Genomic DNA, 15,431 nt, shown 5'->3' on the forward strand with positions numbered 1-15,431 from the left:
TTTACAGTGTAGAGGAAAATCCTCCTCAAGTTACCCAGGTTCTGACAGAAGGGAAGACATCGTCTGCTAGCTTCCCAGCTCCAGAGCCCACCTGCCCTCGTTACAAAGAGAACCTGGCAGCAGCTTGCAGATCACCTGCAGTCTGCCAGCGGTCAGGCTGTGCTGGCACATCTGGCAGTGCTGCTCTGCTGGGAGTGCTCAGGCACACAGGTTCCCACACGCTCCACAGTGCCCTGCATCGAAGCTTCACGTGCTCACTGCCCGCAGAGTGAAGCTTGCTTGGAGAACAGTCTAGAAGGACAGCTTCAGTCATCTTCTCTAACACCTCATGCTACTTCCCTCCACTCCTCCCTCAGCAAACCCTGAGAACAGGGAGGTTTTTATAGGAGAAATCAGGACTGATTTCAAAGTGTGCTTTAGCCATGTGGGGCAGGAGACCCAAATCCACAGAAAATTGCTTGTCCAGAAGAACATAAGTGGAGACAGACCTGAATCAGCATATGGCAGATGTCCACGTGGCCAGACTCAGCAGCAGCATGGAGAGGGGTTCTCTTGCTCTGATGTTCCATTTTAAAATTAGGGTCAATTCCATCCACTGAAAAATAGAGCGGAGATGCTTTCAACTATGATTCAGAGATTAGCGAAAAGCGTAACAGGAGAACCAAGTCTCAGCTAAAGGCTTTTAAAGGATGGGTTCCCAGCCCATCCTCAGCCCTTCTCACAACTCACTACGCATTCAAGCCAGAAAGCTCTCAGGGTAGTCCCATGGACATTCGATATGCAACAGACCTCACACCAAAAGCTTCAGGAGCACCATGGAATTTAGTATTTTTAAGGCATTACAATTTCTACACAGGCCAACTCCCTCAGACTCACAGTTCCCTGTCTCTCCATGTAATATAAGCAAAAACCACTGGTGACAGGACAAGGGGTAATGGTTTTAAACTGGAAGAGGGGAGATTCAGACTAGGTATAAGGAAGAAATCTTGTACATTGAGGGTGGTGGAGCACTGGCTCAGGCTGCCCAGAGAGGTGGTGGATGCCCCATCCCTGGAAACATTCCAGGCCAGGTTGGACAGGGCTCTGAGCAACCTGATGTGGTTGGAGATGTCCCTGCTCCTGGCAGGGGGGTTGGACTGGGTGGGCTTGAAAGGTCCCTTCCAATCCAAACCATGCTATGAACACCATAAAAGGACAAAAAGGGAAAAAAATGCTGTTTAAAGCAACACAGAAGTTGGAAACAACAAAAAGTCAGTACTACCTGGCCTTTTTGTGTCACCATTAGTAAATGCAATTAATATTAGCAATCCTCGTTGCATCCCTGCAAACACAGGGCTCAGTGGATGGAGCTTCTCCTAACACAAGCTCGGGGTCTGGCCAGAGACTCTCACAGCTGTGCAAAGACTGGCAGATGATGATGACTGCCAGAGAAAGATGTCTGGGCATGATAACACGTTGCATATGATGAGGCCGTAGTTAAATATCAATGAACAACATTTCTGTGCTATTGAAGACACAAACAATGAAGCTAACACTTGCTAAAAGAAAAAAGAAGAATCTGATAAATGAAAATAACAGAAAGCATCCAAAAATGTACTGCAAAGTACTGGAGTGGAAAGGAAATGACCCCAAGGAAACGTTGTGTCCTTCAAAGGAGGAGAATCCTCAGGATTATTTGCTGGTATAAACAAGTTCAGCAGCTCAAAGTCATCTGGTGACAGAGAACTACGTACCCCCAAAACAAACCCTGTGTACGGAAGGGCTCTTCCTTCCCGCTGTCTTGCTGATGGGTCTCACCTTAAGCTAACTCCCATCTTTTAACCTCTCTACCGGATACAAACACCCAATTATCCCACTGCGTGGAGAGGAAAGGCTCTGTCAGACTGGAAAAATCACATGTAGGTCGTTTGGGGACAGAAACAGTTTCTCTGGATAAAACCACGCCCAAATGCAGAAACAAACTGGGAACAGGTGCACATTTCACAGAAAGATGAAGCCTTTCCAATGACACATCACTTGCAAAAGTGGTTTTCTCCTCCAGCTCCACTCACAAGGGGCAGTGGGGAATATGACGTGCTGCCATGCTGGGAACTGGACCCCGGCAGCTGCCTGGCAGGAGCTGGGAGTACTGCCAGACACGCAGTGTCCTGGGAAGGAGCCACCTACCCAGCATAAGCAGGACTTTTTGCAGCTCTCCTTGCCTCGCAGAGAAGTACAACTGCTTTGGATGGAACCGTAACTTCTTGGGTCTGCAGCAGTGGGGAAAAGAGGCACAGTCAATACTCACCAAAGAACACTCCCAGCATTTCACCCCTACCCACTGCTACCCCATGCAAAACACAAGAACACGAAGCCTCCAGAAGGTCTTAAAACTCCCAGCTCCAACCACAGACAGCCTTGTTCTAATGACAGCCCTATCTCTTCAGTGCTGCTCATGAACAAATTCTGGGTCTTACTACTGTAAACAGGAACTCCTAGCACTTACAGCTGCGGTTGGAGGGCCACTGAAAAACTAAATCCTCCAGATAAATCAGTGAGACATTTAGAGCTGTAGCTGTTCTCTTCAATCAGTAATCTGTTGGGGGTGGCAAATGACCGAAGTGAACAGAGGTCTGAGCGGGGCCAAAAATCCAGAGAAGCTAAATCTCAGTTTTCTCTAGGTTAAGCAACTTTGCTGGGAACCAGAGAGACCCAGCGGTCTTTTTCTTACTTTTCGGAGTCCAGGGCAAACAGGGCACTTTCCAGAGTTTCTTTAACTGGTCCCTGGGTCAGGCTAGTAGTAGGCTTTGGAAAAACTGAAGACCCAGCCACGTCAAACCCCTCAGCAGCCGAACTTTCTGGCTTGTCTTCCTCTGACAATCGCGTTCCGGTGCCACTGAAGAGAAAAAATGAGAGACAGCCAAAGCACAACCATTAAAAACACACAGCAGTGTATATCTTATGCTGAAAAAGGAAAGGAAATGGATTCTAGATACAGATAAGCGTAAGTGAAATTGAAACACAAACCAATATATTTTACAGCCTTTTTGGTAAGAACCTGTCCCAAAAAGGAGTTGCGCTGCCCTGTGATTACATTTTGATGTACTGTGTGCTACAGGAAACCCAAGAACATGGGGCAAGTCATAAAAGCCATCATAACAAGATCAGATTGGACAGGAAGTCAAGGCAGGGATGGCTTGATTCTGTATTCTCCTCTGTGTTCTGATCCTCTCCTTATATTTGAGCCCATTGGTGTTATGGCTAGGTACCACATGAATTTCCCTGTCACTAAGCAGACCTAGCAACATCAACTCATTCCCCTGTTATTCCATTCCTAAAAATAAGAGGAAGGAATGGGTTTAACTCCTAAACTCCTCCTATCTTCATAGCCTCTGCCCCAGCTCTCCCTGTGGCTGCTGTGCTCTCCTACAACACAGCAAGCAAGACAAAACACACTTGCAGATTGCTGCAGCTGCAGAGCAGGTCAGATTTTGCTTCCCAGAGCAGGACCAGATAGCACTTTGCTCCATCAGGAGAAGCACAAGTGTTTAAATGCAAAGCACGGTCTAGCACGAGGTTTGGGATCGCCACGTGTTCCCAAGCTCACCTCCCCGTCGTGGTGTCCGCCCTTCCCTCCACAGCCACTGGTTTCTGCTGCTCGTAGGTCAGTGACACTGTTGAGGTTGTGTCTGCTTTTGCTATTGTCACCTCCTTTGCCTTGGAGGCGTCTTCCCCACAGTGTGGGCAGTAGCTCATGTCGTTGACCTGGGAGGCACAGTTCTTGTGGAAACGGTGGGAGATGCTGCTCTCCGGCTGACACTCCATGAAAGTGCCCTGAAAAAACCACAGAGAAGAAATTCACATCTTGGTCACTGCATGCCTTACCCCTTCTACATGCTTCATCCGCAGATCTCCTCAACACTTCATTCACCACCACTCTTGTCCCTGGCGCTCCAATACAGTAAGCAAGCACTGCCACTTCTTTAGAAGAGAACAAAACTAAGGTAACGGGGAAAAAATTCACTTGATTAGGGACTGCAAAGCAAGTTTTGTAATTGCACTTGGGAAACAGAACCAAGAAGTCCCAATTTCCAGCTCTTTCCTCTAGCAGTTGAAGTTCTTACGTTTCTAGAAGTGCCAGTGTACTGTAAGGACGCCCCTAAAACTGGAAAAGAAAACCTCAGACCTGCGTGCTGAGCCAGCATTAAAACTCCCTAACAAAGCTGCGCACAAACCATTGAAGGACCTACATTGATGTAATTAAATCAGCTGTTAATCCCAGTATAACCTAAAGCATGGACTCCTCTGCTTGGGCCAGCCCCGTATTCTGTTCAACCCCAATAATGTGGCTGACTGCTCATTCAGCAGATTTGGGCAACTCTTATAATTAATTTCCCTTTCCAGCGAAGACCTCCAAACTGCACTGAAGGCACCCAGAACTCCTCGTATTAGTGCGACCTGAAGCCCTGCTGCGCTGTGTGTTATCAGTGGTGGGTAGCACAGACACTCCCAGGATCATCTGTAGGAACTGCGACAATGTCACTCAGACTAAGAACCTGTAAAGAAAGGCTACTTAAAACCCACTCCTTTCCTGAATTCATGGTCCTCCCAAGCCATCTAATTAACTTTATTTCAGCTTCGTAAAATGCCTTTAAGGGTTTTGGGGATTTTATCTTTTAAATGATCTTTGACTCAGCATGAAAACCCAGGACGCTCCACTTATTATCATTACAATAATGCTCGAGACTGCCATAACATCTTTCATTGAGTCATCTTGAAGAACACTAGCATCAGAGAATTAAGCCTCCCCAGCACCCCATGAGGCTCTCAATTGGTGTTTTTCAGCTTTACCAACAGGGAAACTAGGATGCTGACGACTCAAAGGACTGGACCAATGCTATTAAAAGCCTCAGTGGCAGAGGTGGAAGAAGCAGCAGGAGGTCTCAAACCCTGCCTTGTTCCAGTGCCATCACTCAGGTTCCCTGTCAAAACCCTCATGTGTAGGCTGGGGGACAGAACCTCTCTTGTGTACACAGATTCATTTACAAATCAAGCTAATATGATTTTTGATGTGATTGATCTGTACAAGGAAAGAAAAAAACCTGTTGTTTTGAAGAAATTCCTAAGGCAAGACTTCCAGTGCCTGAAATCCCAGTGAAAACCCTTCAGTAGCACCCCTTGGGGTCTCCAGGAAGACAAAGGTGACAATTGCAGCTACCCTCACACACATTACTGTTGAAAACACCACCTGATGTGCTGTGGAACGAGGTGGAGCTGATGCCAGGAAGTCAGTAAACCCCTTTAGGTACCATCTCCACCTCCAGCTCTTCCAGCTACTGCAACAGGTACCCCCTTCCCTAGATCGAGAGCACGGACTTACTGCAGTGCAAAAGTATCCACAGCCAGGGCAACACTGGTGTTTCACCATCCTCCCTCTATGGTCCTCACACAGCACCAAAAGCTGGACTTTGTTAGACGGGCGCATCAGTTCATACTTAACCACACTGTTTGTGCATCGGCCCAGCTGGAACAGGAGAAATTAAAGGAAATGAAATTACTGGAGACCAAAACACTGTCTGTGCTTGTGCGGAGGAAGATTTTGCACACTGCCTTGATGAGCCCTGGCTTTTTCACAGTAATTCAAATGTGTGCCAGATAGCATTAGCAGTGCAGCAGGAAGCTGTGAAAGCTGCTCTCACAGGAAGAAATGCATCATTTACTAACTAACATGCATGTGGACCCTCAGTGTTTTGTTCCTTGCAGGAAAAAAAAAAAAATTGTAACTGGAAATACGCAACAGCCAAGCAGCCGCAGAAGGGGCAGTCCCACGGGCCTGACTCACACAACATACGCTCTCCTTTTGCCAGGAAGAGCGAGTGTCAGCGACCAAGAGAACAAGACCATACACACTAAATCTTGTTACTGTTCAAAAGTATAAGTCACAGGAAGATAAAGCGAAAAATAATTGGCTCTTCATTGCCAGCGAAGTTATCGTCTGTACTGGTTCCAGCACTGGCCCCTGCCCAGACCACAGGGATGAAGAGCCAGGCTTTCACCAGAGCTCAACTACAGCCACATTCTGAGCATGTTTTCCGAAGCATTTCACCAATGTATACCTCTGGGCTTAAAACGCTGCCTTCTTGAGCACCACCCCGTTCTGTTAACGACAGCAGGCTCCGTAACCAGGGTTCACTTTTCCCAATCCGTGTTCCTCGCCCTGCTGCGTCAGAAGGATCAGCGCTTCCTCCTGCTGCCCCCATTCATACGTCTACGACACTTTCGCATCCCAGTTACCACCTGCTAGCATGATGTGACGCTGTTTGGGTTCTGTAAATTCCTCCTGATAATAGCCCTACTCTCCCCAGACGCTTGGCAAAGGACATTTATAAACTAGAAGTACAAACATGAAACCCTGCTACGAGGAAACAGCCCTACCGAAACCTGGGCATGGTTCACCGCGCGCTCCCACCACGAGCAGAGGAGTCCATCAGGAACACGGTGCCTGCTCATCACCAACACACCGGCCCACTGGTCTAGCTGAGGTGTGATTTGCTGCTTTTTCTCAACAAAACTAGACTCTCTCTCTAATTTTTTTAAACACCACTTCTCCTGCAGAATCAACACCCCTACAGAGAAAGAGACCGGATTTAACCTGGCCTCATCATTCAGCCCTAGCATCTCTGATTCAGCTTACCCAAATCCCAGCTGCAAGTCTACCTGTGGTGTGACACCTCGGCTACCCTGATCGCCACCAACACGCAGACCCAGGGGCTGCAGCGCTGGCAGGAGAGGACCACTGCCTTGATTTTTACTTACAAGCTGAGGAGATTCGATTAACAATTGAAAGCTGCACTGCCCATGTGAGGAAGTCCCTACACTACTATGTCACATTGTATTATTTGTTAGAAACTCTAAAAAAGTATGAAATGATTAATTGCTATTTTCTGACTATTGAGAGTGCAGCAGGGTGCTCATAATTATTTATAACATTCTCCAAGGACACGACAATTTGGAGAACCCACCATTCACACGTATAATATCCTTATAACACCTCTGAGTCACTTATCACACTATGAAAAATAATCTAACATAAAGCACGGCCCTTGCTATTCCTCTCTCTGGTTTATCCGGGGCAGAACTGTCAAACCGCCGTACACACGAACTAACAGAAGCAGAGCTGGGCTGCTCCATCCACCCTTCTCCTGGGATCTTACAGAACTAGAGATAATCTCACTCCTTGTCCTACCACCAGCAAGTACCAGAGTGCTGCAGTGTGACTGCAGCTCGGCTGAAGCTCAAAAGAAACCCACGTGCCTCCCAGGAGAAGGAGGATCTCCAGAGCATGTTCCTGTCCTGCAGTCTCACCTTCCAGACTCCGGGAGGGAGTCACTTCTGCCACCGACTTCCACAGTTCTGGAACCAGTAAAGCCCAACTAGCCCAGCTGTGATCGACTGAAAGGCATCGAGTGCAACCGTCTGACACGCCAGTCAGACCTGGAGGCTGCGCAGGGTTGCCAGGACATGGGGAGCGTTGAAACAGAAGCCTCTTGGGGGAGGAGGGGAGAGGAAGGCTGGGGCAGACTAAGCCGGCGGGGGGCATGCCAAGTTCCTGAAACTCAAGAGCTGGCTACGGAAAGGTTTGCATCAGCTCCTTCATAGGCAAGGGAAACCAGCTCCAAGCTTCCTCCGATTGGCTTTTCTCACTTTGATGCATGCTAATGTATTTTAGCCCACTTGGCCTAAAGTGTGTCTGTTACATCAACTCCATCCAGCTGCACACGCCAGGACAAGCAGGAGAGATCTACCCAGCGCCTCCCCAACTGCAGACCTCACCACCTCCTCCTTTCCGAGTGGCTTCAACCTGACTGTGGGACACGTGCAGAGTGCTGGAGCCCTCGTCTTAGCGAGCAACACCAGTGGTTTCCTAGTCTAGCATGCTGCAGAACCGCTGCGTGACCCGACACACGTTTCCCGCGCAAGTTTTTATTCTTTATGTCTTTGTCCTCAGCAGAAAAGTCTGCGAGAAGCTGAAAGACAGGCTCCTACCTCGTTATCTACGCTCTCCGTGGCCATGCACTGGTTATTGGCTAGCGTGGTGATCTCTCTGCTTTTGGGCGTTTCCATTCGACAGCTACAGAGTGGGACTTCCTGGAGACCATCTACTTCCAGTGCTTCGGGACCGTTGGAAAGACCTGGAGTAGAGAAAACCCGTAAATCAAATCCGAAATAATCTTCCAGGAGAAGGGACCAGTCCACCAACACCTGCCATGTCCTGTGGCATCTTCCCATTCCATGTCCTGAAATGCTTTCAAGGCATTATCTAAACCTTGTGAAAAAGACCTCTTTTCTATACCACCTGGAGTTTGCAAAAGCATCCCATACTTTTCCAAGTCCAGCCACACTACAGGTGACCGTGCTGAAATCAAGAATAGTAAGTTGAGAACAGTTTGCTCCAAGAAAACCTCAACAAGAAAAAGCAACGATGGGGTACAGATTTTTTTATCAGCCTGTGTCTCCTCCTCACCTGTCCCACAACACTGTGCTCTGGCACCAGAGAATTTGAAGGAAACCACCCAGAGGTGGAGATTTGAATAGTTAGTGGAGTGATAAATAGAGAAGATCAGGGGAGCACAAACTTCTATTTGCAGAGGCTTATTACACAGATGGGAAAACAAAATTCCTGGGACTATTCAATCTCAGCCAACCAAGAACTATTTATTTTGGAAAGAGAACAAACCAGTTTCAAGAAAGCAGCAAGATGCTCACATGTTCTTGCTTTCTCTTTATCTCTTTCTCTCAGCTTTTGAACATTTCCAAACCTATTTAAAGGTGGATAATGGCTTTTGAGGGGGCTTACTGCCAAGAATGGGGGCACAGAATGAATGTTCTTGTGGCTCCTCTGGATTTGACTCAACCACTGGGTTACCCATGATTGCAAAACACTGGCCTAATGACAAAGGGGTTGCTTTTAGTCCTACACTCCTATTCCAACCCTAGACAGCAGTAGCATCTCTTTGCAACATTTTCATTACAGAAGCACATCCTCAAACATTTGTCTTTGGTTCATCCCAAAGTGTCCCAAGTCTCCCTTACCCAAGCACGCTATGAGATCGAGTCCCAGTGAGAAGGAACTATGCTGCTATTTTTTAAGCTTTTGAAAAGAGAATAATTTTGCTAAAAAGTTTCACAGGTTAACTTCATTCCTGAAGGAGATTCCTCTTTAGCTGCCCTCTCTTCCCCCGCAGCACCCTGCCCTTGGCTGTGACCCTACCAGCCAAGCACAAGCCCCGTTCATCTTGTAAGGAGTTTCCCTCAGCCAACAAGTTGCAAGCTCAAGCCTAGAGAAGGGATGGGAGATTTCAAGACATACAAGCAGAGGGAAAGCCCTCGCAGTTTTCATGTAAAATCTTGTCAAGATCTTAAAGATTTAAGAGCTTTCTCTAGTACCACAAATCACAAAGCCCATTGCTCGCCTTCCAAGCTGTCACTTTCATAATCTTTTTGACATCCAGAGGCTCTGGTGAAAGCATCGCTCATCCATCCCAACCCTCCCTTGGTGGCGAGCACTCCCACTCGCTCTTTGATGTGCCTCCATCAAAGAGCCAGACAACCTCTGAAAGCGAAAGAGCGACGGGGGACAGACGGACGGATCCGGGTCAGCAAGGAGGCGCTGGACCCAGGGCAAGCTCAGCACTGGGAACAGCGGCCGGTGGCGAGCACCCAGGAACAAAGTCCTGGAGTTGAACAAGAGGATCCTGGGGGGCACTGGGGATGCTCAACCAGCCTCCTTCAACGGAGGGGAGCTTGAGGGCTGGGACAGCACCTTGGGCCCCTTGCTGGGCGTCCTCCCGAGCTGCCCCAACTGCACCCCAGCCCCATCCCTATCCCTGTCCCCAGAGTCCCGGTCCCTCCGCCGCCGCCAGGGGGCAGCCGGGCCCCCCGCTCGCCGCCCCGGCAGAACAAAGGCCCGGCCCGGCCTGCGCGGCCTGGCCCGCGGGGCCCGCCCGCCGCCGGGCCTCCCCACCGCCCCCCGCGGGGCCCGCCCGCCGCTCACCTCCCGCCGGCGAGGAGAGGATCCCCTTCACCCGGAGATCCAGGGAGTCCAGGGACACCTCCATGTACTCCATGCTGTTCTCCTGGCCGGGGACCTCCCTGCCTCCCAAAGACGGTTTATAGGCTTCGGCACCTAGATGGAAACACGCTTATTTACACAGCTAAAATAATAATAAAATAAATAAATTGTGGGCAAGCACGTGCGGGTGTAAGGGCCACATTTAAGCGAGCAGGCTGTATGCGGGCTCCTCAGAGAGGCCATGAGTCCAGATGCACATGGAATTCTGAAAATGCAATATCTGGGTACATATGGCATGACTGAGCTCTTATTTCCTCCCCGGTCTGAGCAGACACATTTTTAACTTCCACTTAGGCAGGTAACAACAACAAAGAGGAATAAATGAGACAATTAAGTTCTGCCTCTGCAAGGCACATTGCCCGCTGCTGTACTGCAATGGCAGCAGGAGCCTCAACGGCACAAGGAAGGGATGAGACCACGGCTCAGCGCGGCCGCCCGGCTCCGGCTGCTGCCAAGGGCTCCCGGTGCACTCCGGCCAGGCAGAGCGAGCCGGCTGGTCACGGACATCGTGAAGAGGATGAGACAGGTGACATTCAGCTTAATGGGAGGGGAAAAACATAAAAGCCAAGTTCTGGATCTAAGTGAAGAAAGCTGCTGCTGGGAAGAGATCACATGGGGACCCCTCGTTTGGAAGAGATTGCATAGGTATCCCTCATTGGGAAGAGATCGCATGGGGACCCCTGGTTCACAAGAGATCGCATGGGGACCCCTTATTGGGAAGAGATCGCGTGGGGACCCCTCGTTCGGAAGAGATCGCATGGGGATCCCTTGATGGGAAGAGATCGCGTGGGGACCCCTTGGAGCCTGCGTGGGAGCTGTCAATCTCTTTGCACTTCCTTGGCCTCACTTTCTCTCCCGGTTTGCTCACTCAGGCTTGGCCAAGAGACTTGCGCTGGCCTGAAAGACTGGCTGCCACCTTCACTGAAGGGGTGGAAAACCAGTCTGCATCTGAAATGAGGAATTAGCTATTTGCTCTGAAAGGAACCAATGGCCCCCACCTCTTCTTGAGAAAATGGCTGCCTTGCAAAGAAGAGGAGCAAGCCAGATGACTAACAAACCCCAGGCACAGACCAGAGGCTGAAACACAGTCATTTAGCTCACAAGCAGCCATAAATCTGCTGATTAAAAAAAAATGGCCTGTTTGCAAAGAATTAGGAAACACAGAAGAATGAACCCTTTGATGGCAAGGGATGTGTGAAACCTTAATAAGGAAGCTGAAGGCACAGCTTCACTTCAGAGACTATCCACTTTTATTTTACCCATCTTGTTACCTTTCCTAAAGAAGAATCAGATCCAGCCTGCACTCCTGGCTCTCCCCACCCCAGAGCTTTCAGAAGACAAAGGCCACTGAAACCTTCTACTGAGCACCGGAGTAACTGAGGTAAAACAAGAATGACCGTCTGAATGACATCCCCACCATGAGATGGGCCAGAGGGAGCTTATTACAAACACAGTGCTGCTTTCAGAGTAAGCAGAGACAACCTGCACATTCCATTCAGCTGGACAAACATCCATACAAAAGCAACTGAGCATCACTCTGAGTGGTTCTTCCTTTCCCTTCTGCATCTAACCACACTCCCCAAGCTCATGGGATGTGAGTACACATGGACATGAGTCCACGAGGTGTTTTTTTGATACCCTAAAAGAAAGGGAGTTAATGAAAAAAAAAATATTCCTCCAGCATGCCAAGGATAAATCCACCTTATCCAGCTGTTCAAGTGTGCACACCAGCAGCCACTGTGAGAGAGATGCAAGTTCACACCCTTTTTATCACACAGCCCATCCTCGTAAAGGAAGAGCAGGCTCTGCAGAGAGCCACTGCTTTATGGGCCTCAGGCCCTTCCCCCTCCACCTGGAAGGCTAATTTTGGTGTAGTTAAGGAACAAAACACAATCAGTTACCTAGCACACTGGCTTGTTTCTTTTTATTCCTCCGTCTCCTCTTGCGGGTGGGTTTCAGCCATGGACTGTCCGTCTTTCCTTTCCTCTTCAGCAACTTCTTCTTGATGCTGGACTCCGAGCTCTGAATAACCAGAGAGGCCACGTGCATGTAAGGCATGTTGGCATCAGCGTCCCAGCAGTCCTTTGCGCCCGTGTCAAAGAGCCTTCTCGCAGCTTGAGTTATGCGAAAAGGCCTTAAGGACTGGGGGTTTGAAATCAAGTGGTGCTAAGATGTCTTTATAGCACCAAAAAGGAAACACAAGCACACGTGTGGGTGTATTTCCTGTCATTTCAATAGTGCATGCTTCACTTTCTCTTCCATGTAGGCTCTTACACCACACTCATCGCAGTAGTAGCTGAGCACCTCCGCGCACAAATGCAAGTACGCAGGCACACGTACACTTTTAGCTTCTCCCCAGAAAAAAAAGTTGGGTTTTTTTTTTCCCAAACTAAAATATTCACATTGCTCCATGCTAGAAAATGCTAACAAAAATCTGCCTTATGCCTAAAGAGCCACCTTACAGGGCTGGGATGGACCTTGGGGAACTGAACTCTACAGCAGCAGACCAGTCTCCTCCCCAAGCAAGGTACAGGGCATCACATCAGCACAGACTAAACATGCAGCAAATACTCAGACACACATACAAATCTAAACAGAGTTTGGCTTTTGGTTTAAAAAAATACAGTTGTCTGGGGGGGGTTTTCAAAGTCAACATCAGAACAGGGAACCGGGCACCCCAACCCTGTAAGGCAGCCTTCACAGCGCCAATCACAAAATTCACATTTGAACTGAAACTGCCGGCTCCTGATGCTTATCCATCTCCCACCGAAACCCAGGAAAACCTCCTGCTGCCATTAACAGCACTGGATCAGGCCCTACCGTCATGGCCTACCTTGAGAGGAAGCCGATGCTGCGCCATGCCCTGTTATCACAGCGAGCGAAGCCGGGCAAAGGTGGCGCTGAGCCTTTGGCTCTCTGGGGCAGCTCTACGGCGTGTCTACGCTGCCCCTGATAACTGTCTCCGAGCGTGGGCTTGGTTGTGCCCCGCCACGTGGCTTACACCAATTGCATCACACTGCTTGTGGGGGAGAGGCTTGCATTTGAGCCAGTCTCTGTCTGGGGAACCGACTGACTCATCAGATAATGAGCACAGCAGAAACCACCATCTAGGATGTGGAGATATGACTTGGGAGTTTGGACTTGACTGCAAGCTCAACCCTTGGTTTGAGCTAACGCTACAGACTGGCTTCAGCTGCCCAAAGAAAGGGGCAGGCTACAGAGCCCCTGCCACTTGGTCCTCTCTGGCTCCTGCAGTGTCAGAGCACAAGGAACAAAGCCCTGAAGAGCTTGGACGATTCACTTGGTATAGTCATTTCAACCTTCAGCTCAAAACATCAAGAAAATGAAGCGAAGAATTTTCTCAAGGTGACTGAGGAGTTGGGGTGCCTTAAATGCTAGCTCCTCAACTTGAGGTGCTGTGGGAAGGGAGCAAAATTTTAAAGTAAAGTGGAGGGTGGGGGACAGACACAATCAATGACCAATTTAAATAAAAATCAGGTTCTCTTCACCAGCCATCTAAAAATCACCAACAGCTGGTGAAAGTCTTGCCCCAGCGCTAAACAGACAGCCTCACAGGGAGAGCCATCCGTCTGTCTGGGTGCTCTTTGAATGTCTCCCTGGTAAGAGCTGCCAGCCCATCTGGTACGTGAGGTGGCACCTCAAATCAACGTGAATTTAGGCTGTGGGCTGGGCCAATGGATTTGTGAACAGCTCCACCTGGGCTCTGAAAAGGCGTGCTGAGCCTCAGGTTGTTAAGAAAACACTGGTGGCTCCTACCACTCGCCAAGCCTACATCTGAAGGATTTAAGCACCATTAAATATTTCTACTAACATTCAAATTATTAAAAGCAGTCAACACTTTGTTGAAAACAACAAACAAAAGCCCATTAATTAGCATCAGAAAGCAATTAATTGTATCACAGATCAGGGTTAACACCTTGTGGAAAACAATACTTTGTGTGTGGGTGGTTTCAGAGAGTGAGTTTTGTCAGAGACATGAAACTACACGCTTCTCTCTCTCTCTTTTTCTGGCAGCAGTTAAAAGGGGAAATTATTATCAACAGGACAAAGGCTGAAAGATGCATTTAGCAGCCAGGCTTACCAAGTCAGACTCATCTCCATCTTCCTCCTCCTCCCCAGACTCTGCAGACTCCTGTTCCTCCTCAGACTCGCCATCATCCATCTGCAGCCACCATTTGCCAAAGAACAGAAAGAGTCAGTCAGGTTAGGTCTTTCAAAGCAGGGCACCCCTCCTCATCCTGCTGTGCCCAGCACCCAGCACCAGCCTGCACATGCACTAACAGAAAGTCCTCTCCAGGACAAGAACTCCAGGGCTGTTAATACACACCATGGTACATCCATGAGGATGGGACAGGGAAAAAAAAACTGACCCCAGAAGAAAGTTTTCCAACCAAATCTTAACTTCTGTGATTATCCAGAAACAGCCTCATGTCTACACTATATATATCACCATTTGGGAAAACTGAATGAAACCAGTTTTAGTGCTTTACCAATTTGTTACAAACAAGATCTGGAAAACCATCTCCTACCGGTTCAGTGAATCTCATAACTAAATGTGGTGGGGATTCTGCATCTATACTGGATCATGGATTTACACAGCAAGGGTGAAGCTGGGGGTAGGTGGGGAGACTCTCACAGGTGCAGTGGGGAGCAGGAATTATCATCAAAAAGCCTCACTTCCACTGCTGCACTTTCTGCCACGTCACAGGCTAAGAAAACCTAGGAATTGCCTCAACTTCTGCCACTCCTACCCCATGAACACAAGCAGTGTCCCATCCCGCCCTTCAGGTCCTGCACAGGGCATGTGAATACCTTTCTGGCGTTATCTGCATCGGATGCGCTGTCTTTAGAGGTCCTGTTATCATCTGCAGGAAACACAGCTGCCTGTTCTGCTCCATGATCGTCATCCTCTTCTAACTCATCAGAGTCTTCCTCTTCAGAGTCTACATCCATACTTTCCCCGTTCACGTGAGGGCTCGCGTCACCCAGGTCCTTTTCACTCTGAAAGTCGTCCAAGCACATGAGCCACAAAGACAACACCAAGTCACAGGACAGAGCAGCTGAACCCATCCAGACCATCTCTGGGCTAGGAGCCTTAAAGCCGCCAGCGGCTCCACAGCTCTTCAGTGCTGCCAGCAGAGCCAGCCTGAGAGCCTGCCATGTGTCACCTAACCCTGTCGATCTGCGGCACGACAAGCCACGACGAGTCATTCCAGACTCACGGCTGTACAAGGCTGCAGCCTTCAGCCTGCAGAGCCCCTGCAGCCTAACGGAAACACAGAGGGGTAGCTCCACTGCG

The 15,431-nt window shown here is 49.1% G+C and overlaps 1 protein-coding gene across 12 annotated transcripts in view; it reads right to left on the reverse strand.

Moving 5' to 3' along the window:
• EHMT1 (euchromatic histone lysine methyltransferase 1) overlaps positions 1–15,431 on the reverse strand; it is a 100,715-nt gene that overhangs the window by 24,189 nt on the left and 61,095 nt on the right. For 10 of the 12 annotated variants that reach the window (XR_015260726.1, XM_086763859.1, XM_086763863.1 and 7 more), the window contains 10 exons: positions 14,945–15,133; positions 14,214–14,294; positions 12,013–12,133; positions 10,034–10,165; positions 8,026–8,171; positions 5,360–5,503; positions 3,587–3,813; positions 2,711–2,875; positions 2,167–2,249; positions 489–595 (listed from right to left, as the gene is read on the reverse strand). Coding sequence is in view for 11 of the 12 variants with exons in the window: in XM_086763859.1 (XP_086619985.1) it covers positions 489–595; positions 2,167–2,249; positions 2,711–2,875; positions 3,587–3,813; positions 5,360–5,503; positions 8,026–8,171; positions 10,034–10,165; positions 12,013–12,133; positions 14,214–14,294; positions 14,945–15,133 (1,395 nt within the window). In the remaining variant the exon portion in view is untranslated. The remainder of the gene's footprint in view (positions 1–488; positions 596–2,166; positions 2,250–2,710; positions 2,876–3,586; positions 3,814–5,359; positions 5,504–8,025; positions 8,172–10,033; positions 10,166–12,012; positions 12,134–14,213; positions 14,295–14,944; positions 15,134–15,431) is intronic. The other 2 variants (XM_086763866.1, XM_086763865.1) reach the window with 1 other exon arrangement.

This window comes from Chlamydotis macqueenii, chromosome 20 (genome assembly GCF_036417535.1).
Source record: "Chlamydotis macqueenii isolate bChlMac1 chromosome 20, bChlMac1.mat, whole genome shotgun sequence".
NCBI lineage: Eukaryota > Metazoa > Chordata > Aves > Otidiformes > Otididae > Chlamydotis > Chlamydotis macqueenii.